General features: G+C 37.3%; 1 protein-coding gene across 1 annotated transcript in view; it reads right to left on the bottom strand.

Annotated features, from left to right (window-relative positions):
- TANK (TRAF family member associated NFKB activator) overlaps positions 1 to 25,508 on the bottom strand; it is a 77,710-nt gene that overhangs the window by 40,503 nt on the left and 11,699 nt on the right. Inside the window, 1 exon segment of the mRNA XM_021075290.1 lies at positions 13,389 to 13,536. Coding sequence (XP_020930949.1) covers positions 13,389 to 13,487 — 99 coding nt within the window. The 5' untranslated portion in view covers positions 13,488 to 13,536.

Genomic DNA, 25,508 nt, shown 5'->3' with positions numbered 1-25,508 from the left:
ACAGCATATAGTGCATACATTCATTACCTAAAGCTCTGATTACCACTGCACAGAGGCAGTTTGTCACCAGACTTACCACACATTCGCCTCATGCTCTAAACCAGTCCTTCTTCTAGTTCATTATAATTGAGGACTCAGAAGTTTCTTTTTGAGAAATCAGTGTGGTACCTTCATTGAATCAAAAACATTCTGTCAAGCAAAAAAAAACAACAAAAAAATCTAGTTGTTCAAAGTTTACGAAGAGAAAAAATGATTAAGAAACAAAATGGTTGTTAAAATTATAAAAGTAGCACGTTTACTGAAATAGTGCAAAAACCAACAAAATATCCACCATCACCACCATAACAAAACCAAGACATGTACAAAGTAAAGAGCGACAGTCTTTTGCTTTGTTCTGTACTCCATTCCTCCTTAGAGGTTACTACTGACACTTTGGTATTTGCCCTTTCAAATTTTGTGTACATGAATATGTATCTTTAAAACTGTGAACTGTTCTGCAACCAAATTTTTCAACACATTATCATCATATGATCATTTCACTTGACTACTTAACTACACACCAGACTCAAAGGCTTTATTTTCACTATCTAACTTAATACTTCTGAGGTTATTCTTCACATTTGATAGATAAGAAAAGTGAGGCACAAAGAGTTATGAAATAACCTGCTCAAGATTTCTCAGTAGGTAGTAGAGCTGGGATTTGAATCCGAGTTTGCCTGACCACAACGCTCAAGCCCCTAAATAACCACCAGTCATCATGTGAGTCTATCTAGCTCTACCAAGCTTCTCTTTTTGCTATACACTCTTCCCTTAGGCAATCTCACCGCCAGTGGTTGGTTATTTGCCAGTCTCTTAAATTCTCCTCCTAGCAGAACTCTTCTTGAACTCTATTTCTATGTGGCCAAGTGCTATCGAAAAACATTTCAAGTTTTACTTTCTCAGAACTCATGATCGCCCCTCAACTAACATCCTGCCCTCAGCCCCTGCTACCTTTACAAATCAGATCCTTTTCTTGAATGCCTTTTCTGAGTATATGGCACCACTATGTATCTAGAAAGCTATAACCACCCTTAATATCTACTAGTTCTATTGCCAATCAATCATCATGTCAAATTTTAATCTTAAATACTCTCGCAGTTCCCATTGTGGCACAGCGGAAATGAATCTGACTAGTAACCATGAGGTTGCGGGTTCAATCCCTGGCCTTGCTCAGTAGGTTAAGGATCCATCGCTGCGTGAGCTGTGGTGGAGGTCACAGATGTGGCTCAGATCCTGCATTGCTGTAGCTGTGGGGTAGGCTGGCAGCTGCAGCTCTGATTTGACCCCTAGCCTGGGAACCTCCATGTGCTGTGGGTGCGGCCCTAAAAAAAAAAGCGAAAAAATAATTGACCTTTAGAAATTCTGGACTACATCATTAAAAGGAAACTGTCTGCTCTTCCCCACTTCTCTCTCTCTTCTTACTGGCAGGGAAATGATAACAAACAGAGCAGCCACTGTGATTTCATATTTAAGGATACGAAATCCATGGTCAAGCAATTTTTTTCAAATCATAGTTCTACAACTTATTAGTGGTGTGGTTGTGGGCAAGTCACTTCACCTCTCTGCACTTCAGTTTCCTCATCTGGAAAGTTCCTCATCTTCTTCATAAGATCTATACAATTATTAAATCAGATGACTGTAAAGCACTTCTGCAAACATAAGCCTCAATAAATCTTAGTGACGATGATGATGGTGAAGACAAAGACATTAAAAAAAATTTAGGAGTTCTTGTCATGGCGCAGCGGAAAGGAATTTGACTAGGAACCATGAGCATGGGGGCTGGATCCCTGGCATCGCTCAGTGGGTTAATGATCCAGTGCTGCCATGAGCTGTGGTGTAGGTTACAGACACGGCTTGGATCTGGCATGGCTGTGGCTATGGCATAGGCCGGCAGCTGTAGCTTAGATTAGACCCCTAACCTGGGGACCTCCACAAGCCGCGGGTGTGGCCCTAAAAGCAAAAACAAACAAAAACCTGGAGTTTCAGTCTTGGCATAGTGGGTTAAAAATCCAAATGCAGCAGCTTGGGTCACTGCAAAGCTGTGAGTTTAACCCCAGTGCAATCAGTTAAAAGGATCCAGAATTACCGCAGCTGCAGCGTAGGTCTCAGCCGCGGCTTGGATTCAATCTCTAGCCCAGGAACTTCCATATGCTGTGGGTGAGGTCGTAAAATTAAAAAAAAAAAAAAAAAAAAAGCTTTTTTCAAATGAGCACAACTCCATTTCTTCCTTCCTTTCTTTTTCTTTTTTTCCAAAGGGAAAACTCCTTTTTTTAGGCTCTCGGAGGAAGTTGTTTTGTTTAGAGGAGGAGAATTCAGGGTTGTAGCCATTTCAGGGTTGCAACGTTGGTTGCAAGGGATGGATATTTTGCTCTGAGGACTGAGGAAATCTTTTTCCTGCTGGCTATATAAATTGAGACCACGGGTAGCTATGGGGAAACTCTCCCTACATGGCTTCCCAGCTCCATTTTATTTTTTAACTTTTAAAAATTTTTTTTGTCTTTTTAGGGTCTCACCTGAGGCACATGGAAGTTCCCAGGCTAGGGGTCGAACAAAACTGTGGTTGCTGGCCTACGCCATAGCCACAGCCATGCCAGATCTGAAGCACGTCTGTGACATACACCACAGCTCATAGCAACACCAGATCCTTAACTCACTGAGCGAGACCTGGGATCGAACCCATGTCCTCATGGATACTAGTTGAATTCGTTTCCGCTGAGCCACAATGGGAACTCCCCCAGCTCCACTTTAAATCAGGTTTCCATTATATATTTTCATAATCCTAAAACATTCATAAAAGCATAACTACATTTCTGAAAAAATATGATTCATTTATGGAAGCATAACTCCATTTCTGAAAAATATGATTCACATATTCTAGAAGGATATACATATATTAAATTACTAACAATAGTTACCTCTGGGGAGTGAGGGAGAGGACCCCAAGATACTCTGTATATCTTAAGATTATTTGCATTTTTTTCAATAAGCATGTGCTGCTTTTGTAATTTTCGCCAATATTTTAAAACATCACTTACCTGCCTTATTTGTCTCTGCCTCCTTTATTGATTTGGGATACTTGGGTACCTTTTTCTTGACACAATGTTCTTAAATGAATAGCACACTGACTTCTCAAAGAGGAGCTTCTGAGTCTTAAACTGCAATAAACTAGAAGAAACACTGTGAGAAGAACTGGCTAGATTATGGACAATTAAATGGTAAAAGGCAGATGAGTTTGTACAAATTGAAGAATGCCAGTGAAGAGCAATAAACATCACTAGTAGGAAAAATTCTAGGCTATACTAATTTTGGGTTTTGGTAATAGATATTTTTAAAGTTGTAGTAAATATATGTAACAAATTTTGCCATGTTAACCATATGTAAGTGTACAGTTCTGTGGCATTAAGTACATTCATACTGTTTGCAGCCATCACCACCATCCATCTCCAGAAGTTTTTCATTTTCCCTAATTGAAACTGTGTACCTTTTAATCACTAGGCCCCACTACCTTACCCCTACCCCAGCTTCTAGGAGCCACCCTTTTATTCTGTCTCTATGAATCCAACTATTCTATTATACACATTTATTGTGTTTTGTTTATCCACTGATCCATTGATGGGCACTTGGGTTGTTCTACCTTTTGTTCATTGTAAATAAGGCTACTACAAATATGGATGTACAAATAACTCTTTGAATCCCTGCTTTCAGTTAATTTGGGTATATACCTACAAGCAGAATTGCTTGATTATATGGTAATTCTATGTTTTGTTTTGAAGAAACACTATTTATTTTCCACAGTGGATACACCACTTTACATTCCATCAGCAATGTACAAGAGTCTAATTTCCCCACATCCTCACCAATACTTTTTCCGTTTTTTTTTTTTTTTTATTAAATTAAACATTATTTTGGCCGTGCCTGTGGCATGTGGAAGTTCCTAGGCCAGGATCCAATCTTCACCAGAGCAATGACAACATAGAGTCCTTAACCACTAGGTCACTATAGAATGCCCTTTTGCCTATTTTTTAATCAGGTTGTTTTAATTGTTGTTGTTGAGTGTAGGAGTTCTCTATATATTCTAGATATTAATCCTTTATCAGCTATATGATTTGCAATTATCTTCTCCCATTCTTTGGGTTGCCTTTTCACTCTGCTGATAGTGTCCTTTGATGCACAAAAGTTTGGATGAAGTCCAACTTACCTTTCTTTTGTTGTCATGGTTTTGGTGTCATACCAAAGCAGTCACTGCCAAATCCAATGTTATGAAGCTTTTCTCCTATGATTCCTTATATGAGTTTTTTTTTTTATAGTATTAGCTCTTGCATCTAGGTCTTCGATCTGGTTTAATTTTTATACAGTGAAAAGTAAGGGTCCAAACCATGAACACAGATTTTTCCTGTGTGTTGGTTTCTTCTTTTAATTTCTTTCAGCAACATTTCATAGTTTTCCAGGATGTAAGTCTGTTGCCTACTTGGTAAAGTTTATTCCAAGTACATTATTATTCATTTGATACTATTATAAATTGAATTTTCCTAATTTCCTCTTCAGTTTGTTTAATGTTAATGAATAGAAATGCAACTTACTTTTGTTTGTTTTGTATCTCAAACTTTGCTGAGTTTACTAGTTCTAACAGTTTATTTGATGGAATCTTCAGAATTTTCTACACATAAATTTTAAGTAATCTGCAAACAAACAATTTTTCTTCTCCCTTTTCAATTCAGATATTGTTTTTCTTGACTAATTGCTTTGGGTAGGACTTACAATGTTATGTTGAACAGAAGTAGTCAAAGTGAACATCCTTGTTTTTTTTTCTGATCTCAGAGAAAAAGCTTTCAGTCTTTCATTACCAAGTATTACATTAGCTGTGGGTTTTCCATATATGGCCTTTATTATGCTGAAATAGTTTCCTTCTACTCCTAGTCTGTTAAGCATTTCTATCAAAAAAGGTGTTGGATTTTATCGATTCTCTTGAATCAACTAAGATGATCATGTGGTTTTGAATACCACCACCCTTCGTTCTGTTAAACTTGTGTATTATACTGACAGATTTGTCCATCTTTGGATTGCAGGAATAAATCCCACTTGGTCAAGGTATACAATCCTCCTAACACACTACTGAATTTGGTTTGCTAATATTTTGTTGAGGATTTTTGCATCAATATTCAAAAGGGATATCAGTTTGTAGTTCTCCTATAGTGTCTTTGTCTGGCTTTGGAATTAGGGTAGTGCTGGCCTCATAGAATGAATTAAAAGTATTCCATCCTGATCAATTTTTTGGAAGAATGTTAGAAAGACTGGTGCTAATTCTTCTCTCAATGTTGGCTAGAAATCGCTAGTGAAGCCATTAGGTTCTCGCCTTTTTCTTTGCTGTCAACTTTTGGTCACTGTTTCAATCTCCTTGTTAGGTACAAATCTTTTCAGATATTCTATTTCTCTATGTTTTAATCTTGGTTAGGTGTGTGTTTCTAGGAATTTGTCAATTTTATGTTGTTTATCCAAGTGGATTGTATACAATTGTTTACAGGTTATTTTTTTGGTTTTTGTTTTGTTTTTTTTTAATGGCTGCACCCGAGATATACAAAAGTTCCTAGGCCAGGTATGAATCCCCAGCCATAGCTGGGACCTGAGCTGCAGCTGCGAGAACCCTGGACCTTTTTAACCCACTGTACTGCACTGGGCTAGGGATTGAACCCATACCTCACCAGCAACCTGAGCTGCTGCAGTCAGATTCTTAACCCCTGCATCACAGCAAGAAATCCTATATATAGTACTTCTATAATTCTTTTTATTTCTGTAAAATTGGTAGTATTGTCCTCTCTTTCATTTCTGATTTTAGTTGTCTGAGTCTTCTTCTTTATGAAATTTAGCTAAAGATTTGTCAGTTTTGTTGATCTCTTAGAAGAGCCAATTTGGTTTCAATGGCTTTATTAGTTTTCTAGTCTCTATTTTACTTATCAGTGTTCTCATCTTTACTATTTCCTTCTTCCTGATAGCTGTGGGTTCCTAAAAAAGAAATAACTGCTCTTTTTAAGTTTCTTAAAGTGTAAAGTTAGGTTATTGATTTGAGATCTTCTCCCTTTCAGTAGTGCTTTTACTGTATCCCGTAAGTTTTGGTGTATTGTGCTTTCATTTTCATTTGTCTCTAAGATATTTTCTAATTTCCCTTGTGATTTTTCTTTGATCTATTGGTTAATTAAGAGTGTGTTGGGAGTTCCTTTTGTGGCTCAGTGGCAATGAACCTGACTAGTATCCATGAGGATGCAGGTTCAATCCCCAGCCCTACTCAGTGGGTTAAGGATCAGGTGTTGCCATGAACTGTGGTGTAGGTTGCAGCTGCAGCTCAGATTCCACATTGCTGTGGCTATGACATAGGTTGGCAGCTACAGCTCTGATTGGAACCCTAGCCTGGGAACTTCCATATGCTGTTAGTGCAGCCCTAAAAAGCAAAATAAATAAATAAATAGTGTGATATTTAATTTCTGCATATGTATGAATTTCCCAGTTTTCCTTCTGCTACTGATTTCTAGTTTCATTTAACTGTGACTAGAAAAGACACTTTGTATAGTTTAAATCTTTTTAAATTTATGGAGTCATTTTTAATGGCCTAAAGTACTGTTGATCTTAGAGAATGCTTCATGTTAACTTGAGAAACATGTGAATTCAGCTATTGTTGGGTGGAATACTCTCTATATATCTGCTATTTACAACCAGTCTATGATGTTCAAGTCTTCTATTTCCTTACTGGTATTCTGTCTGGTTCTATCTATTATTAGAAGTGTTGAAAGTGAGATGTTGAAGTCTCCTACTGTTACTGTAGAGCTAGCTATTTCTTTCTTTAATACTATAAGTGTTTGCTTCATATATTCTGAAGTCTTAATGTTTGGTGCATATATGATTATAACTGTTGTATCTTCTTGATGACTTGATCTTTTTTTGCTATGTAACGTCTCTCCTTATTTTTGTAACAATTTTTGACATAAATCTGTTTTGTCCCATATTAGTATAGCTACACATGCTCTTTTTGGTTACTGTTTGTATTGAATTTTTTCCTATCCTTTCATTTTCAACCTAAGCATGTTCTTAATCTCAAATGAGTCTTATAGACAGCATATAGTGGATCCTTTTTTAAAAAATCTATTCTGCTAATCTATGTCTTTCAATTAAAGTAATTACTGAATTACATTTAAAGTAACTACTGATAGGTAACTACTTTCTTCATCTTGTTCTGTGTATGTCAAATAGTTTTTGTTCCTCATTTCTTCTACTACTGTCCTCTGTACCTAGTTAATTTTTTGTAGTGACATGTTTTGATTCTACTTTCCTTTTGTGCATATTCTATATTTTCTTTGTGGTTACCACTGAGATTACAAATAATATCCTAAAGTTATGACAATATATCTTAAATCGATACCAACATAACTACAAATGTATACGAAAACTCTGTCTTTATAGCTCTGTTCTCCCACTTCATTATTGATGTCACAAATTACATAGACTGCATACCCATTAGTAGAGACTTAAAATTATTTTATATATTTGTCTTATAAATCCTATAGAAAATAAAAGGCAGAATTATAAACCAAAATTACAATAATATGTTTTTATATTTGTATGTATATTTACCTTTCTGAGGACTTTATACTTTTACTTGGCTTCAAGTTACTCTCTAGCACACTCTCTCTTTTCATTTCAAGTTGAAGGGCATTCCTCAGCTTTTCTTTGCCTTTTTTTTAGGGCCACACCTGTGGCATATGGAAGTTCAAAGGCTAGGGGTCAAATCAGAGCTGCTGCTGCCAGCCTAAGCCACAGCCATGGCAACACAGGATCTGAGCCATGACTGCGACCTACATCACAGCTCATGGCAATGCCAGATCCTTAACCTACTGAACCAGGCCAGGGATTGAACCTGCATCCTCATGGATACTAGTCAGATTCTTTCTGCTGAGCCACAAGGGGTACTCCTCCTCAACTTTTCTTGTATGTCAGGTCCAGGGTATTGAACTCCTTCCACTTTTACTTTCTCCTTCATTTTTGAAGGACTTTTTTTTTTTTTTTTTTTTTTTAGTACTTTAAATATATAATGCAATTGCCTTTTGGCCTTCAAGTTTCTGCTGTGAAATCTAGTGACGGTCTTACTGGGGCTCCCTTGCACATGATAAGTCACCTTCCTCTTGATGCTTTCCAGATTCTATCTTTGTCTTTCAACAGTTTGATTATATTATGTCTTGATGTAGGGCTCTTTGGATTTATCCTACATGAAGTTTGTTGAGCTTTTCGAATTTGTATATTTGCTGTTCCTCAAACTTGAGAAGTTTTTATTATTTATTTAAACAATTTATTTCTTCAAAAGAATTTTTTTCTCCTTCCCCCCACAGTGCATATATTGCTGCACTTGAAAGTGTCCTTTAAGTCCTTTAGGCTCTGCAAATTCTTCTTCATTCTTCTTTTTGTTCCTCAGTCTCCAATCTTTCAACAGACCTATCTTTATGTTTACTGATTCCTTCTTCTGTGATCTTGAATGCCTCTAGTGAAATTTTCAATTCATTTACTGTATTATTCGGTTAGAATTTGGTTCTTTTTAAAAATATTTTTAATCTTGTTTTTGATTTTCTCATTTTGTTCGTATTATTGTTTTCCTAATTTTCTTTAGTTCTTTGATTCTGTTTTCCTTTAGCTCTTTGAGCATATTTACCACAGTTATTTTCAAGTCTTTGTCTAGTAAGTCAGATACATGTGTTTCTTCAGGTACTGATTTTGGAAATTTACTTTGCTCCTTTCAAAGTGCCATGTTCTCATTTCTTTGTATGCCTTGTAATTGTTGAAAACTAGGCATCTGAACAAAGAGTCACCTCTTCCAGTTTGCAGCCTGGTGTGGGTGATATTCACTAATCAGCAGGCCCATTAGCCTTGAGATTAATCCACAGTAAAGGCTTAACATTTTCTCAGGTATTTTCTGGGTGTGAATTGTGTTTGGGCCTGTGTGGATGATTTTTTTTTTTCTCCTGATTTTCCCCAGCTGTTTGGAACTGTCCTAATTTCCCAGTCTTAACCCCAGTTTCGTCTCAGGGCTCAGATGTTCCACTGTATCCCTCTCCCAAAAATCTTATACCAAATGTTTACTGCAGTCCCCTCCCTGCAGTTTCCATGTGCTATGATGCCCACCACTGCCTTCCACAGCTTCTAGCCTGAGACCCAAACTATGCTGCCATTCTCAACTCTGAGCTCCAATTAAAGTGAGACAAAAACTCTGCTTCTTCCTTTCCTTCTTCCTGAGGGAACCAGGAACTGGGTTACTTCCTCCCAACTGCACCATGCCACACTGGGAAGGAGGTGGGTCAAATGCGAAGAGAATGCTATGAAATTTCCTACCATTTACAATGTAGCTTTTTCTTCACTAAGTGTTTCCTTGGTTGGTGCAGATCACTGAGTCATTTCCAGAGCTCCTAAAAAGTTATTTCAGTTTGTGTAGTTGTTTATTTGATGCTTTTGTGGAAGAAAAAGGGCCTGAAACTTCCTAGTTGGCCATCTTTCAACAATACACCAATTGTTGAAGCATACTGTTAGGAAGGGCAGCTAGGCTCACTCACAGTATACTACCTGGGGCCTTTTCTGCCATCAGAATGCCAGGCAACTTCTCCAACCAAGGTTGTTGTCTTCCTTCTCTTCTTCTCTTCCTTTATTTTTTTTTTCTTTTCCCTTGGTACTCCTTTTCCTATCACTCCAAGTATCATCTCTACAGAGATGACTCCCAAATTTGTATTTCCAACTAGTACTTTACTTCAAAGATCCATAATTCAATAGCCTGCTGAACATCTTCCCCAGTGATCTTCTAAATACTTGAAATCAAAATATCTAAATCAAATCAAATAATAACTTCCTTTACCAAAATCAGCATCCTCTATTTCTGTGGTTGCATCATCAATCTTCCATTCATCCAGGCTGAAAATCTTGGAAGTGGTAGAAATGGTATTTGTATTTATCTTCACACAAGATGTCTGATAACTTGTATATGTCATCTTATTACTAAAGATTCTAAATGAGGAATACCTAGTTTGATTGAACTTTTCAAAGTTCAACCTCATTTCTGGGAGTAGATAGATGAGGACAAATTAGTGATTTACACTTAGTACATTTGATAATTCTATAATTTAAAAAACAATAATGTTCCATAAAATTTTAAAAACGTCAAAAAGTATGCATTATTCTCACAAAAATATTTCAGAAAAAAGTTGACTTTAAAAAATATAATGAATAAGATCAGGTGTTAGAACTCTTTTTTCATTGTACTATAAGTAATATAACGGCTAGTAAGTCTGAATTTCACCAAGCCCGGCATCTCACATTAAAATGGGAATAACTATGTTGTCTTCTGAGGATACAGATATCTCTGAAATACCCTCATATGAAGCTCTCTAGTGTCCTATCAACCTACTAAGGAATGGGTGATGGAATTAGATGCGGTAGAACAAAAAGATAAGTATGATATTGTTTCATCATTGCAATCTGGGCCATTACTCCTTTAAACTTAAGCAAAAGGCTATCCACAAGGAATTCAATTATAACAGTCATTCCTCAAAACAGTTTTCTCCCAAGATACTAGTCATTTCCTCACATTCAAGAATTTTGCTCTTCCTTTCACAACAGTCTCTCTAAATGCTCTTCCACCATTCTAGGAGAACTGCTCTAGTGTTAAAAAGAGTTTCTGGAATTTTTCAATCTCATTCCAGCTACCCACTTTCACGACTCATTATGAAGACAGAAGATCCTAAACATTAATATTTACTCATTGACAATAACCATTCTTTTGAATTCTCACATTCTTCTGCTTTTCTGTATGTGCTTCTCTCACTTCATGAACACTTCAGCCATACATACTCTTTTTATTCTTAATCTATTAGACTCCTACACTACTTTTATCTGATTTTAGCTTATATCTCAAAGCACATAATTTCAATAGCTTTTGTATTACTTTCTGGCTACCTAACCAGAAATTCTTCTACTCTCAACTACTCTATAATCTCTTAATCTTGGATTTCGCCAACGCTTTCTTCCACTTCTATATAAAGAAAGTTGCTGAAAAAAATAATCGGCAAGTCTGGCACCACCTAAAATTCATGGTAAAGCCTGGATATACAACGGGAGCTCCTTTCTTCGCCTATTCTTGAGATATACAAAAAATACTTCCCTTTCCCTTCTTTAGGATAATTGTTGCTGTCAGTAAAGGTTTTTTCCACGCCAAAAAGAGATTAAATTACAGACATTTTTAGTTGCTTACCACTGGCTGAAAATTAATATTCAAAAACATTTCCTAAGTGGTAATTTCTAAGTACTGTGCCAGCCTACTTAGACTACACAGTGAGATTTATGGTGAATAATTACTTTCCTTCTGAGAATCTAAAATTTTTGTTGACAGAAGGTGCCTATGTAACCAACCCTTAATAAAAATCCCAAACTCTTGAGTCTCAAATAGGGTCCCCCATGCCAAAACACTTTTTGTTTGTTGAGTGCAGTTTTTTTTAATGATTTTTTTTTTTTTGTCTTTTTAGGGCTGCACCCGTGGCATATGGAAGTTCCCAGAAATGGGGTCAAATTGGAGCTGTAGCCACTGGCCTGCACCACAGCCACAGGAACACCAGATCTGAACCGTGTCTGTGATCTATACCAAAACTCATGGCAACACCGGATCTTTAACACACTTTTCAAGGTCAGGGATCTAACCCACATCCTCATGGATGCTAGTCAGATTCATTTCCACTGAGCCATGACAGGAACTCCTATTGAGTGAAGCTGAAGAAGGGGTGCATTGTGTGACCCTTCACAGGAGGGAAAGAGTATAGGAAATCTGAACATGGATCTATTTAGATCCATCTGGCATCTTTTACATTAATGATCTAGCTCTGTATCTTTACCATGTCACTGTAATATATCTTAGTTATGAGTATGACAGTATACTAAGTCCTGTTGAGTCCTTCTAGAGAATCATAGAATGTGTAAGTGGTATCGAGGACTTCCAAAACACAAAGTAATGATATTGAACAAGCAAACAAAAACTCCAAGATTATCATTTGACTGTATATGTTAATAAAATTTTGCTCTTTATTCTAACAGTATGTAAACATGGGAATAATATTAGGACAAGGGAGAGAATTTTATTTTTAAATAAAAATTTTTTTTGGTTGTACCTGAGGCATGCAAAGTTCCTTGGCCTGGGATGGAACATGTGTCACAGCAGTGGCAACAGCAGATCCTTAACCTGCTGAGTAACCAGTAACTCCAAGGACAGAATTTTAAATCGGATAAATTTAGCATTATAAGAAGTTCATTACTAAAAAAAAAAAACCTCATTATTTTCATTTTTCTCATTTTGCTGTAGAGCAGAGAAAAATCTCATCATGGACAAATAACAGACATGTGCCCGGGAACTAGACCAAATAATTTTTGTCTGGGTATAGCTTTCCTACAATTTACTTTCTTTTGAAACTGAAATTACTAAATAGACATTTTATATGTACAGGAATAACTTTAAAAAGCTAAACTTCTGGTAAGTCATTAAGGATTTCACTGAAACACTTTATTTTTAACTGTTACAGTTAAATAATGGAAGACTATTATAAATTAATAAAAACTTAGTTTCAGGATATTTTAAGATTTGTACAGGCTTCCTGTCAGCCAAATAAAAATGTAAAAATAAAACTAGCTGAGACAGTGACACTTCTGACTTTCCATTTGTCATTTTATTTAAAAATTATTTATGGAAGAGAACATTCTTATCTTTCCTCAATACAATCACCTTAAAATGAATTTTTCCTTGGAGTTCCCATGAGGCTTAGCAGGTTAAGAACCTGACAAGTATCCACAAAGATGCACTGGCCTCACTCAGTGGGTTTAGGATCCAGCATTACTGTAAACTGCAGCATAGGTCACAGACACAGCTTGGATCCCACATTGCTGAGGCTGTAGCATAGGTCAGCAGCAGCAGCTCTGATTCAACTCCTAGCCTAGGAACTTTCATATGTTTCAGGTGTGGCCCTAAAAAGACAAAAAAAAAAGAATTCTTCCTGTTGGTCACAATGGTTACTTCCATATTTACTGGCCACACCCACGGCATGAAAAAGTTCCCAGGGCAAGGATAGAACCCACCCACACCACTGCAGTACTGCTGTGATAACTCTGGATCCCTAACCCACCATGCCATAAGAGAACTCCACAATGGTTTTTTTTTAAAAGATAGCAAATAAAATCCTTAAATTTCATCTATTAATATATCCCTGTGTTTTAGTTCTTCAGAGCACTTTCTAACAATATTTTGCATTTACCAGAATAAATAACTTTTCAAAATCAAAAACACATACCTTTTGCTGTAGTTCTTTTACTGCAGAATCTCTATCCATGCATGCCTGCCGAAAGGCTTCATAAGCTTTATTGAGTTGCTCGCCAATGTTTTTATCCATTCCACTCTGTCCTGTAGCATCACTATGGACACTGGAGTAAATGACAGGTCTGGAAAATAATTGAACAATTTAGGTAGCTATTGTGTTATATAAATCTCATTTTAAAAAGGTACCACAGAACAGTTCTATATGGTTTAGCATGAACATTATAGAATAAACTACTATAAAGTTTTATAAAGGCAAAAAAAGTCTCATCTAAAATCCTGATCAGGAGTTCCCTGGTGACCTATTGGTTAAGGATCCAGCGTTGTCATTGCTGTGGCTAGGGTTCCATCCCTGGCCCAGGAACTTCCACATGCTGTGGGCATAGCCACAAGTAAATAGATAAATAAAATCCTGATCTGAGATATTATGAAACCTTAACTTCCACAATTTTAAAATATTCTTTACTAATGTTTAAGGAGCAATTGGGGTTCTAGTTCCTAAAGATGCTATTTTGCAAATAGTATTCTATAAATGCAACCTAAAAATGGAAAAATATAAAAGGCCATTTGTTATTAATCCTTTATTACAGAAATGCACAGCATTAGCAATGTGAGAAGAGATTTCTTTTTACTAAATGGAGAGTTACTCCCACTTACAAGGTGAATACTTGCTATAATGAAATTAGAGCAAAATTAAGTAGATAATAAATGTTTGTGGATGGAGTTCACACTGTTGTTATCACAAAGCAATTAAAATGTGTGAAAATGCTCTTATTTTAGCACAAAATCTAGGGAGAGTTGCCATTGGATTGTACATTAAAAAAGAAAAATCACATCCCATCAGTACTACCCCCACTCTGTTAAGTTTTCCAATTTCTCTGCTATTTCTGAACTACAGCTGATTTACTCAGTGGAGGTAATTTGGTTTTACCATCTCAATTTGCATAACATCTCTAAAGACATTCCTTGACTCTGAGCAGAGGGTCATCTAATGACCCTGATTTTTTCCCTTTAAGCTGTAAAAACCACATCACAGAGCCTCTTAATCCTTTGAACAAAGGATTTCCATCATTCTTAGGCCGTTTGAGGGATACGATCTTACTCTTTCTTTCTGTGACTGGAAATCCTTTTCCCATCTCTAATCTTTCATAGCATCTTTTTTTTTGGGGGGGGGGTTCTTAGGGCTGTACCCGCAGCACATGGAAGTTCCCAGGCTAGGGGATGAATCAAAGTTGTAGCTGTCAGCCTATGCCACAGCCACAACACCAGATCCAAGCAACATCTGTGACCTGCACCACAGCTCATAGCAACGCTGGATCCTTAACCCACTGAGTGAGGCCAGGGATTGAACTCACATCTTATGGATACTAGTCAGGTTCATTACAACAGGAACTCCTCATAACATCTTTATGTTTGGGTTCACATGTTTAAAATCATTTTAGTATTTTGCATTTCATATAACAAAATTTGCCATTTTAAAGTATATACCCTTCTGTAGTTTTTAGTATATTCACTATGTTGTGCAACCATTACCATTATCTAATTATAGAACATTTTTATCACCACAGAAAGGAACCCTGTACCTATTAGCAGTTAATCCCAATTCCCCTCTTCCCCCATTACCTGACAACCATTAATCCTCTTTCTGACTCCAAGGATTTGCCTACTTTGGAGTAATAAAATATATGGCCTTTGTGTCTTTTTTTATGCAGCATAAATTTTCCAAAGTTTATCCATGTTGTACCATATATTAGTACCTCTCTGCTTTTCATGTTTGAAGAATATTCCATTTTATAGACATACTACATTTTGTTTATTCATTCCTCAGTTAATGGGCATTTGGGTTGTTTCCATTTTTTGGTTATTTTGAATAAAGCTACTATTTGTGTATACATATTTGTATGAAACTATGTTTTCAGTTCTCTTAGATACATTCCTAGGAGGATAAATGCTAGGTCAGATGATAATTATGTTTAACTTTTTGAGGAACTACTATAGAAGTTCCAGAAGTTCCCACAGAGCTGTATCATTTTATATTTTCACTAACAATGTAAAAGAGTTCCAATTTCTCCAGTTTCATCAACAATTACTGTCCATTTTAAAATTATGTGCTATGGGATGGAAATGCTATAAAATTGGGTTGTGATTATTACCACTGTACAACTATAAATGTAGTAAAATTCACTGAGTTAAAAAAAATTATGTGCTAGAATCCTAGTGGGTGTGAAGTGGTACCTCATCATAGTTTTGATGTTGAGAATCTTTTTTTTTTTTTTTTTTTTTTGTCTTTTTAGGGCCCCGCTTGCGGCATATGGAAGTTTCCAGGCTAGGGGTCTAATTGGAGCTGTAGCCACCAGCCTACACCAGAGCCACAGCAATGCCAGATCCGAATCGTGTCTGCAGTCTACACCACAGCTCATGGCAACGTGCCAGATCCTTAACCCACTGAGCAAAGCCAGGGATCGAACCCGCAACTTCATGGTTCCCAGTCGGATTCGTTTCTGCTGTGCCGTGATGGGAACTCCAATGTTGAGAATCTTAATAGTGCTTACTGGTCATTTGAATACCTTCTTTGGAGAAATGTCTAATCAATTCCTTTGCCCACTTTTCATATACATATGTGCATATATGTGTATGTATACATATATACACATATATGTATGTAATATTTTCTCCCATTCTTTGATAGTGGTTATCTTTTCATTTCTTTGATAGTGTCCTTTGACAAGGAAGTTTTTAATTAATTAATCAACTAATTATTTTTTTTTATTTTTAGGGCCACACCTGAGGCATATGGAAGTATCCAGGCTAGGGGCTGAATCAGAGCTGTAGCTGCTGGCCTACACCACAGCCACAGCAATGCAGGATCCGAGCTGCATCTATGACCTACAGCACAGCTCACTGGCAATGGTGGATCCTCAAACCAGCAACTTCATGGATCCTAGTTGGGTTTGTTAACCACTGAGCCACGAAGGGAACTCCCTTCAATTTTTTTAAAATAAATTTTAGGGAGTTCCCATTGTGGCTCAGCAGAAACGAATCTGACTAGTAGCCATGAGGACGCAGGTTTGATCCCTGGCCTCACTCAGTGGGTCAAGGATCTGGTGTTGCCATAAACTGTGTTGTAGGTTGCAGATGTGGCTCACATCTGGCGTTGCTGTGGCCTAGGCCGGTGGCTACAGCTCCAGTTCGACCCCTAGCCTGGGAACCTCCATATGCTGTAGGTGTGGCCCTAAAAAGACAAAAAAAAACAAAAACAAAAAAACAACAACAAAAAAAACCCTTTTTATTGGAGTACAGTTGACTTAGAAAGTTGTCAGTTTCAGGTGTATGACGTTTTTAATTTTGATGAGGTCCAATTTATCTATTTTTTTCTTTTGTTGCCTGTGTCATATCAAAGAAACTACTGCCTAATCCAAAATCACACAGAGTTTCACCTATATTTCCTTTTAGGAATTTTATAATTTTAGCTTTTATATCTTTGATCCATATTGAGTTAATTTGTATATGGTATGAGGTAGGGCTTCAGATTCATTTTGCACATGGCTATTCATGTGTCCCAGCATCATTTGTTAAGAAGACTATTCTTTCCCCACTAAATGTCTTTGGTACTCTTTTTGAAAATCAGTTGACTATGAACCACAATACTCTTTTAAATACCTAGGTAATATTTCAATCCTATCAGCCAGTTTTTGATTTTAGGATACTAAATACACTTTTACATCATTTTCTAGGCTTAATAAAAACAATGTCAAAGTTTTTACCATGGGAATCACAGTGTCTTTACTTTGTACAGCAATGAAAGAATGATAACTCTTTAAGGCATTCCACTTAGGAAGTTTGTTTTCACTGCTACTTTTGATAGATTGAAAAGATGAAATATTGTAAGGATAATTAACATTGCCAGGATCTCTGATATGCCATGGACACTATGGAAACATAAGTAATTAGCATTAATACAAAGCACCACTTTGAGTATTTATTTAGATACCATTATCATTCAAAGGACTCAGGGTGGTTTGAAAAACACACATGAAATTAAAAATAAATATATAATGGAGTTTCCTGGTGGCCTAGCTACAGGGACTATGATATACTATAATATGCTCATTCAGAAATTAAATGATTTAAGTAGCTAAGTGGCTAGGTTGTCTTAACAAGCTGCAGATGTCGTAAAAATTGCCAATGTAGGAGGAGTTTCAGTCGTGGCTCAGTGGTTAACAAATCTGACTAGCATCCATGAGGACGAAGGTTCGATCCCTGGCCTTACTCAGTGGGTTAAGGATCTGGCATTGCCGAGAGCTGCTGTGTAGGCTGCAGAAACAGCTTGGATGCTGTGTTGCTGTGGCCGTGGTGTGAGCCAGTAACTGCATCTCCGATTTGACCCTGGGAACTTCCATATGCCACAAGTGAGGCCCTGGAGAGGAAAAAAAAGAAGCCAATATAAACCATACCTATATTTAAAAATCTGGGACAAACAAGAGCCTTGATCTGGGAACCCATCTAGTTTCTTGTTTTGTCCTACCACTGACTGACCCTGAGACCTTAGTTCGGGGCTACTAAATCTTTCTGGACTCATTTTTATCTCTTCAATACCAGAAAAAAAAGATGTTTGGATTTGATTTCTAAGAAACTTCTTTGTTCTACTGTTCTTGAGTCTGTGAATCTAAAAATGCCTGTCTGTTTCATCAAGAAGGTGTATTCTTGTTTTTAAAAATGTAAATACAGTACTAAAAATAGCTGCATCATATGCAAATAAATCGTAAGCCTTCATTTCAGGTCCTTGAATTAGATCACACAAATGTCACTAGGAAGAGTTACTGAGTAAATTCCACATGGATGCATCTTATTTCCTGAAACAAGAATATATGCTGGAAAGATATGATTCAGGTCAATATAACTAAATAAATGATACAGTTAATTCCTATCTCACAACCAAGAAGAAAATTGGGTGTTACATCAATGACACTGACCAGAGAAAAAGGAAACTGTCTCTGGGATCAGCTAATTAAATTGGACATATTTCAAATATTAACACCCTGAACTTTAAAACCACTTGTTCCACTATTTTTTTTAAGCATTTGTTAAGTGTAAAATTAATTTCACAATTTAAGAGGCAGCCACATTTCAGTTACATTTTGGTATGCCTTCTGCAAAACTTGCCAGGCTCCAGGGAAATAGTTTTATTTATAATAAACATGTTCAAACTCAAATTTAATGGACACTCTCATCCCCCAAACTCAGGAGGTCCAAGCTAGAGCAACCTCTGCCTTGGAAACACTCCTCTGGTTATGTCACTCTATTAAATGTATTTTAAGGAAAGTCTTCAGCGTTTATTTCTTTACTTCTGGGTTTGGTTTGCTAGTTTCCTCATACCACACAAAGAAAAGACGAATTCCTTGATGCCCCAGAAGGTAACTGGGTGAGCAGAATACAAAGCATCCCACCCCCAAAATAATCTTCCAGAAGCCAGGATAGTCCTGTCTCAGCCACCTCTATTCCTCTGATAGTAGCTCCTTTTTTTCCTTTGGGTAGTTCTGGTAAGAGGGAAAATGGAGGGCAGCAAGTTCCTGTTCTGCCTCTCAGGTCCAGCATGTGCTGTCCAGGAGGAAGCACTAAGAAAATCCCTGGCCATCAGGCTGCTTTCTCTTTCACTGATTCTTGGTTAAATAATGAAACTGTCCTAAGGTAGGAAAGTCAGCCTGCACAAGGGCAATTGTTTTCTTTTACCTTGGTAAAATCTTCTAGCCCCAAGAAAGGTTTGTCAACTGCTAGGGCCGAACTTTGATTTTAATAAAATATATACCATTATTATGCAACTAAATTAGAAAAAATGAAGTACTTGTTTGCTTAATACCTGTAAGGCACTGTGAGGGATGCAGCAAGGGGCTTTAGGGATCTTAGAGCTGTGTTCCTTTTACAAAGTTTTTTCACTAGCTCTTCATCTCCTATTATTCATATTCCCATTTGACTGATAAGGCTCAGAAGAGGTAAACGAACGGCCTGCATACAGCTGCCAAGCTAAAAGTGAATGCCTGGGACCAACACTTCGAAATTCTGGGTTCAAGGACTGTTTACTAAAGCTAGCAGCACAGTATTCTCCTAGAATGCCATGATGGATATTCCATTCAATAAAACATTTACTGAGTGCCAACTAAAAACAAAGCCTGGACCAATGCATTGAGAACCAAATAGAAGTGAAACCTACCCTCACTAAGGCACCATTCGCTGCAACTTACAGCACATATATGAGTACCTGGAGAGAACTAATGGATAAGAGTTTGGAAAGGAAACAGGTCCCATCTATTTATGAGGTTTAGGAAAGACTCTGACAGGTAGATGGCATTTGACTTGGGTTTTGAATTATTGGTAGGAATGACTTTACCTATTCCTTTTATTTGACTATCAAATAGCAGTCATCCTTTTTCTTTTTTTCTTTTTGCTTTTTAGGGCCATAATGGAGGCATATGTACGTTTCCAGGCTAGGGGTCGAATCGGAGCTACTGCTGCTGGCCTACACCACAGCCACAGCAACACAGGATCCGAGCTGCGTCTGGGACCTACACCACAGCTCATGGCAATGCCAGATCCTTAACCCACTGAGCAAGGCCAGGGATTGAACCTGCATCCTCATAAGATCCTAGTTGGGTTCGTTACCAATGAGCCACGATGGGAACTCCCCAGTCATCCTTTCTAAAACAGGTTTCTGATAGCTATAAAGATATTTTCCAGTGCTTGATAATGATAATACCCATTCTTCACTAAAATAGGCCAGGAGTATATATATTTCTTAGGCATTATTATTATTATTTTTTTTTTTGGTCTTTTTGTCTTTTCTAGGGATGCACCAGCGCCATATGGAGGTTCCTAGGCTAGGGAGCTGTAGCCACCGGCCTATGCCACAGCCACAGCAATGCAGTATCCGAGCTGCATCTGTGACCTACACCACAGCTCACGGCAACGCTGGGTCCTTAACCCATTGAGCAAGGGCAGGGATTGAACCCGAAACCTCATGGTTCCCAGTCGGATTCGTTAACCACTGCGCCACAATGGGAACTCCAGAAAAAGGAAACCTTTTTTTTTTTTTTTTTTTGCTTTTAAGGGCTGCACCTACAGCATATGGATGTTCCCAGGCTGGGGGTCGAATCTGAGCTATAGCTACCAGCCTACACCACAGCCACAGCAACACAGGATCTGAGCTGTGTCTGCAACCTACACCACAATCAGGGCAAGGCCGGATCCTTAACCCACTGAACAAGGCCAGGGAACGAACCTGCGTCCTCATGGATGCTAGTCAGATTCGTTAACCGCTGAGCCACAACAGGAACTCCTCTTAAGCATTATTGAGTTTGAACTTCCAGATCAGGACACCTCTGCAAACCTGAGCCAATTCTTAAGTATAACCATGATGTTTACTTATAGAAATGATTAATTAGGCTACTGTTTTCCCATGATGCTTGAGAAGAAGCAAGAGTAGTAATAAAATATAGGATAAATCCTTATCTTCTCTGGACCTCTACTTTCCTTGCTTTTAAAATAAAGGAGTTACATGATATATCTCCTTCACCATTATGATTAGATAGCCTTTCTAAACAATACAGCATATAGAAGTCTTTGCTTGGCAAATACAGTGATTTATTTTTTCCTCATAAATGATATAATAGATTTAAATTATAAGCCAGATGATATGGCATTTCATTTCAAGATGGTGAGAAGTTGGAAGCGAAGTTATACAGGGTGTCCTAGAAGAGATGATACAATACTGTGAAAATATGTGATATGAAAATGTGATATAACTGCAAAAATTAATGACTTTATTTATTTAATAACAATTACATATTCCCTCCTAAAACTTTACTACTTTTACTAGGTAGAATGAAAAAAAGGATTGACTTTGAATTTTGATCTAATATTTGTCATTTTCTAGCCATTTACTTAGCTTCGCTCAGTATTAGTTTTCTTATACATAATTTTTAGGGTTATTGTGAAGATTAAATGAGGTCATACATGAAGCATATATGTTAAATGTTCCTCAATATCCATTCTTTCCTCCCCTAGTATTCCTGATTTTTAGCTGATGTTCATGTAACTATGTTCTGGTTATGAGCAAGTAAGTGTAACTTTCAGACAGGGTCTCTTCACCCTTTCCCCTTTCCCAGTTGAACAGAATATTGTGGTGAGTCACCTGAAACACTATGAGGAGGGCAACACTTCCAGAATGGTGGTACAAGAATGAAGCTGCCCAGTCCTTGACATTGTGGAGCTGCCAGATCTGGATATCTTGTAATCTGAACTATAATACATGAGAGAAATAACATGTCTTGTTTAAGCCACTGTCTTTGGGGGGGAGGTCTCTTAAGAGAGGAGCTCAGCTGTATCCTAACTGGTATAATCTTCAACACTGGTTCAGTGTTGAACACATAGTAGGTGCTCCTTTTTTTCCCATAGGAAAAGACAAACTCAAAGTCTTTGACTTTTTCTCTAATTAGAGCTTATAATTTAGTTGGGCAAAAACACATGAAAATGATTAATCACATTAGCAGGTCAATTATAAATGGGTAAAATGCTATGAGCATATCTTGATAAAGGTCTGGGAAACACAGGCAGAAGCATTTGTAAGAACTCACCCAAAACTTCACTCAAGATTTGTACCTTTCGTTGTATTTTTTTACCTCCAAAGAAGAAGAAAATGAACTGCTAAATTATAGGCAGGAAAAAGGCTCAACAGAAGGAACAATTAAAATGAGAGGAACTGTGGAAGGCTTCACAGAGGATCTTATACTTAAACTGGGCCCTGAAATATGAGAAGGATTTCAACAAGTACAGAATAAGAAGGGAAAGAATATTCACTCTGAAAGAAGAGGCCCCGAGAAATCACTAGTATAGTGTGCACTTGGGGACTGGTAGCTAGTATTCTACCACTAAAATGTAAGTCTAGTGTATGTGTAGAGAGGATGGAGAGGTCAGGGTGCTAAGACAGGATAGTCAGGGCCACCATACATGATTGCACTGCACTGAAAAAAATCCTACAGGCACCATCATGTAGACCATAATTGGAATGAAGCACCCTAGAGTTACAGAATATACTAACTACATAAACCATACTAAGACTGCAGTAGACTCTGAATATCATTCTAATAAATTTAGACTTTAACCTACCCACATTAAGAAATAATGGAGGATTTTCAAGCAGGAGATGGATATGGATATGTTTTAGAAAGATAAATTGGATATCAGCATTGAATATAAACTAATGAGGGAGACAAAGTGAGGAATTCATAGAAAACTATTGCTTTATTCTGGGTCAAAGATGAATGCTTGAACTACAGTAGGAGAAATGAAAGCCAAATGGATTCAAGAGACATTTTAAAGGCAGAATCAACAGGATTCATTGGCCAATTGGATCTGTACAATACACAAGAAGGAAGCATTCAGGCCCCAGTGATTCCTAATTAGCTGACCTAGGATGGAGACCTGGAATCTATTTTAATAAGTAAAGTGTTTTTTTGTTAGAGATGGTTCACCAGCCATATTTTTCAAAATATTGGGCAAAAAGTGATGTTAGCCAGCCACAGACAAACAGGAAGAACAACTGAGTGGGAAAAGAGAGGATAATAAATTCAGTTTTGGACAAAAGCACTAACAGAGACATAATTAATAGGCAGGAAAAATGGACAAATTGTGTGATAACAAAATCTAGAGAAAAAATGATGGCTAAGTATGCCTTCCCTCCTGCTTATATTCCTAGTCTTCTTTTTAATGTCTTCTGATATTGGCTGACAGTCGACCAGGCCAAAATATTAACAACCCTCCAAAAACAAACAAAAACAACAACAAAAAAAGCCCTATATTTTTGAAAAGAAAATAGTGGAGAGAGAAAGAAGAAATACTCATTATTATACCACAAGATGTACACTTTTTTTCCTCTCAAATTTAAATCAAAAAAGAGATGAGGCCCACTTACTATCTTGACGATGTCAGAAAAACTAGGGGAGTTCCCATTGTGGCCCAGCGGTTAATAAACAGACTAGCATCCATGAGAACTCGGGTTCAAGGCCTGCCCTTGCTCAGTGGGTTAAGGATCCGGTATTGCCGTGACCTGTGGTGTAGGTTGCAGACACTGCTCGAATCCCACGTTGCTGTGGCTATGGCACAGGCTGGCGGCTACAGACCTGATTCATCCCTAGCCTGGGAATCTCTCTATATGCCATGCGTGCGGCCCTAAAAAGACAAAAAAAAAAAAAAAAAAAAAAGATGAAAAACTAGGACATGTATAAAATAGTAAAGCATTTTAGTGTAAGTCTGCTACATTATCTAACACTCTGTTCTGTTGACCTTTATACGGTATTAAATAACAAGAAAAATTACTTTGTGGTAGAGTGATTGAATGTGTGATTTTTCTTATGTCTCTCTCTTCTACTCTACCAAATTTATGATAATGAAATGGTATTATTAATGACCTTTCACAAGAGTAGAACAGTTTGTACCTATCTTCTGGTTTTAACTGGAAAAGTTTGAAAAAATATTTTCAGTAATCTTAAAAAGATCTCCTGGGGGACACTGTCAGAAGACAATAGTAGTATATGTCAAAGGCTGCACCAGATTCATAAAGGACAAAGTTGTTTTTGGAAAAAAAAAAAAAAAAAAAAGGAGTTAAAATCTCATGAATTAACAGATTAGGGGTCCCTCCACCAAACTGTGTCATTTATTATATCAGAACTATTATAAAAGGGGAGAGCTCTTCTACGAAAAGAGAATAAAACTTTAGGAGACAGAGGGACAGAGAACCTTTTCACAAAAAGGCCTGTTTTCCCTTAAATTGCAGTTTAAATTGCTGAGCAGTCATTTAGCCTTGAGAATATGGCCAATGAGAAATGGGAACAGACAAAAGCCTACATAGTTATAAGCTCTAGTCTGTGCTCTTAATCACTGGCACAGAACTCTACAGCTCTTCATACCCCTGCTTTTAATTTCCCTGAGGACACCTAGAGGCTGTTTGGCAAATGTTTGCAAGTCACAACTTGTTTTGTTAGAAGTAAATGAGACAACTCCAGTGAGAAAATAAATAAGGTTTCAGAGACTTCCAGATCTCCATTTGCAGTCATTTCCAAGGTGTTTAAGGTATGACTTTAAATGTATAATATGATAAAAGTTTAAAACCAGATAAAATATTTTAAACCATGCAACATACTCTCTTAAACCAACTGTTGAATACTCCTTAAGACAGGACTAAAAATCCCTAGGTAGCCTAACAAATCAGCTTTTCAAAACTGCCTCTGTGCCAAAATTACCCAAATTTCCACTTTTTAGGACCACACCAGTTTTTATCAAATGTGAATATTCAGATCAAGTAAATCCTAACACTTGCTATGCTGTCCTACTATGAAAAAGCAACAGTTTATTAAAAGTTTTGATTTGCTATCTCATTTCCTTTTGCATCTAGAAAAAAATTTTAAACGCTATAAAGATTCCAAACCATATTTTGTGTAAAATTATTTAGTTTCCTCATGGTACAAATCAGAGAATCAAAATTCAAAGGCAGGAGTTCCCACTGTGTTCAGCTTGTTAAGAATCCTACTAGTATCCATGAGGATGCAGGTTTGATCCCTGGCCTCGCTTAGTGGGTTAAGGATCTGATGTTGCCAAGAGCTGCGGCACAGGTCAAAGATGTGGCTTGGATCTAGTGTTGCTGTGGCTGTGGTGTAGGCTGGCAGCTGCAGCTCTGATTAGACCCCTAGCCTGGGAACTTCCATATGCCGCAGGTGTGGACCTAAAAAGAAACAAAAAAATTCAAAAGCCTAGGCAACCAAAGAAAAAATTAGGTTGGAGTGCAGAACACATGTCCAGTCTAGACAGATATGCTTGTTGATAAGTGAGAGTGAACAAACCATAACCTTTCTGTGGACTTCAGTTCCCTCATGTGCCCCAGTTCAGAATGCCTGGGGTATAGCATGCTATAGGATATGGGTTCCCAAATTGTCAGTGCATTAGAATAATCCAGTGTGGTTAAAAGAAAAGAGATCAGCAAATCCTGTCTTGGATCATAATTTGGTTGGGGCTGGGGTGAGGGGATGAAGAGGGATTTAGATTTAGATAG

The sequence above is a fragment of the Sus scrofa genome, chromosome 15 (assembly GCF_000003025.6).
Source record: "Sus scrofa isolate TJ Tabasco breed Duroc chromosome 15, Sscrofa11.1, whole genome shotgun sequence".
Classification (NCBI taxonomy): domain Eukaryota; kingdom Metazoa; phylum Chordata; class Mammalia; order Artiodactyla; family Suidae; genus Sus; species Sus scrofa.
This window is presented reverse-complemented; position numbering and strand designations above follow the sequence as displayed.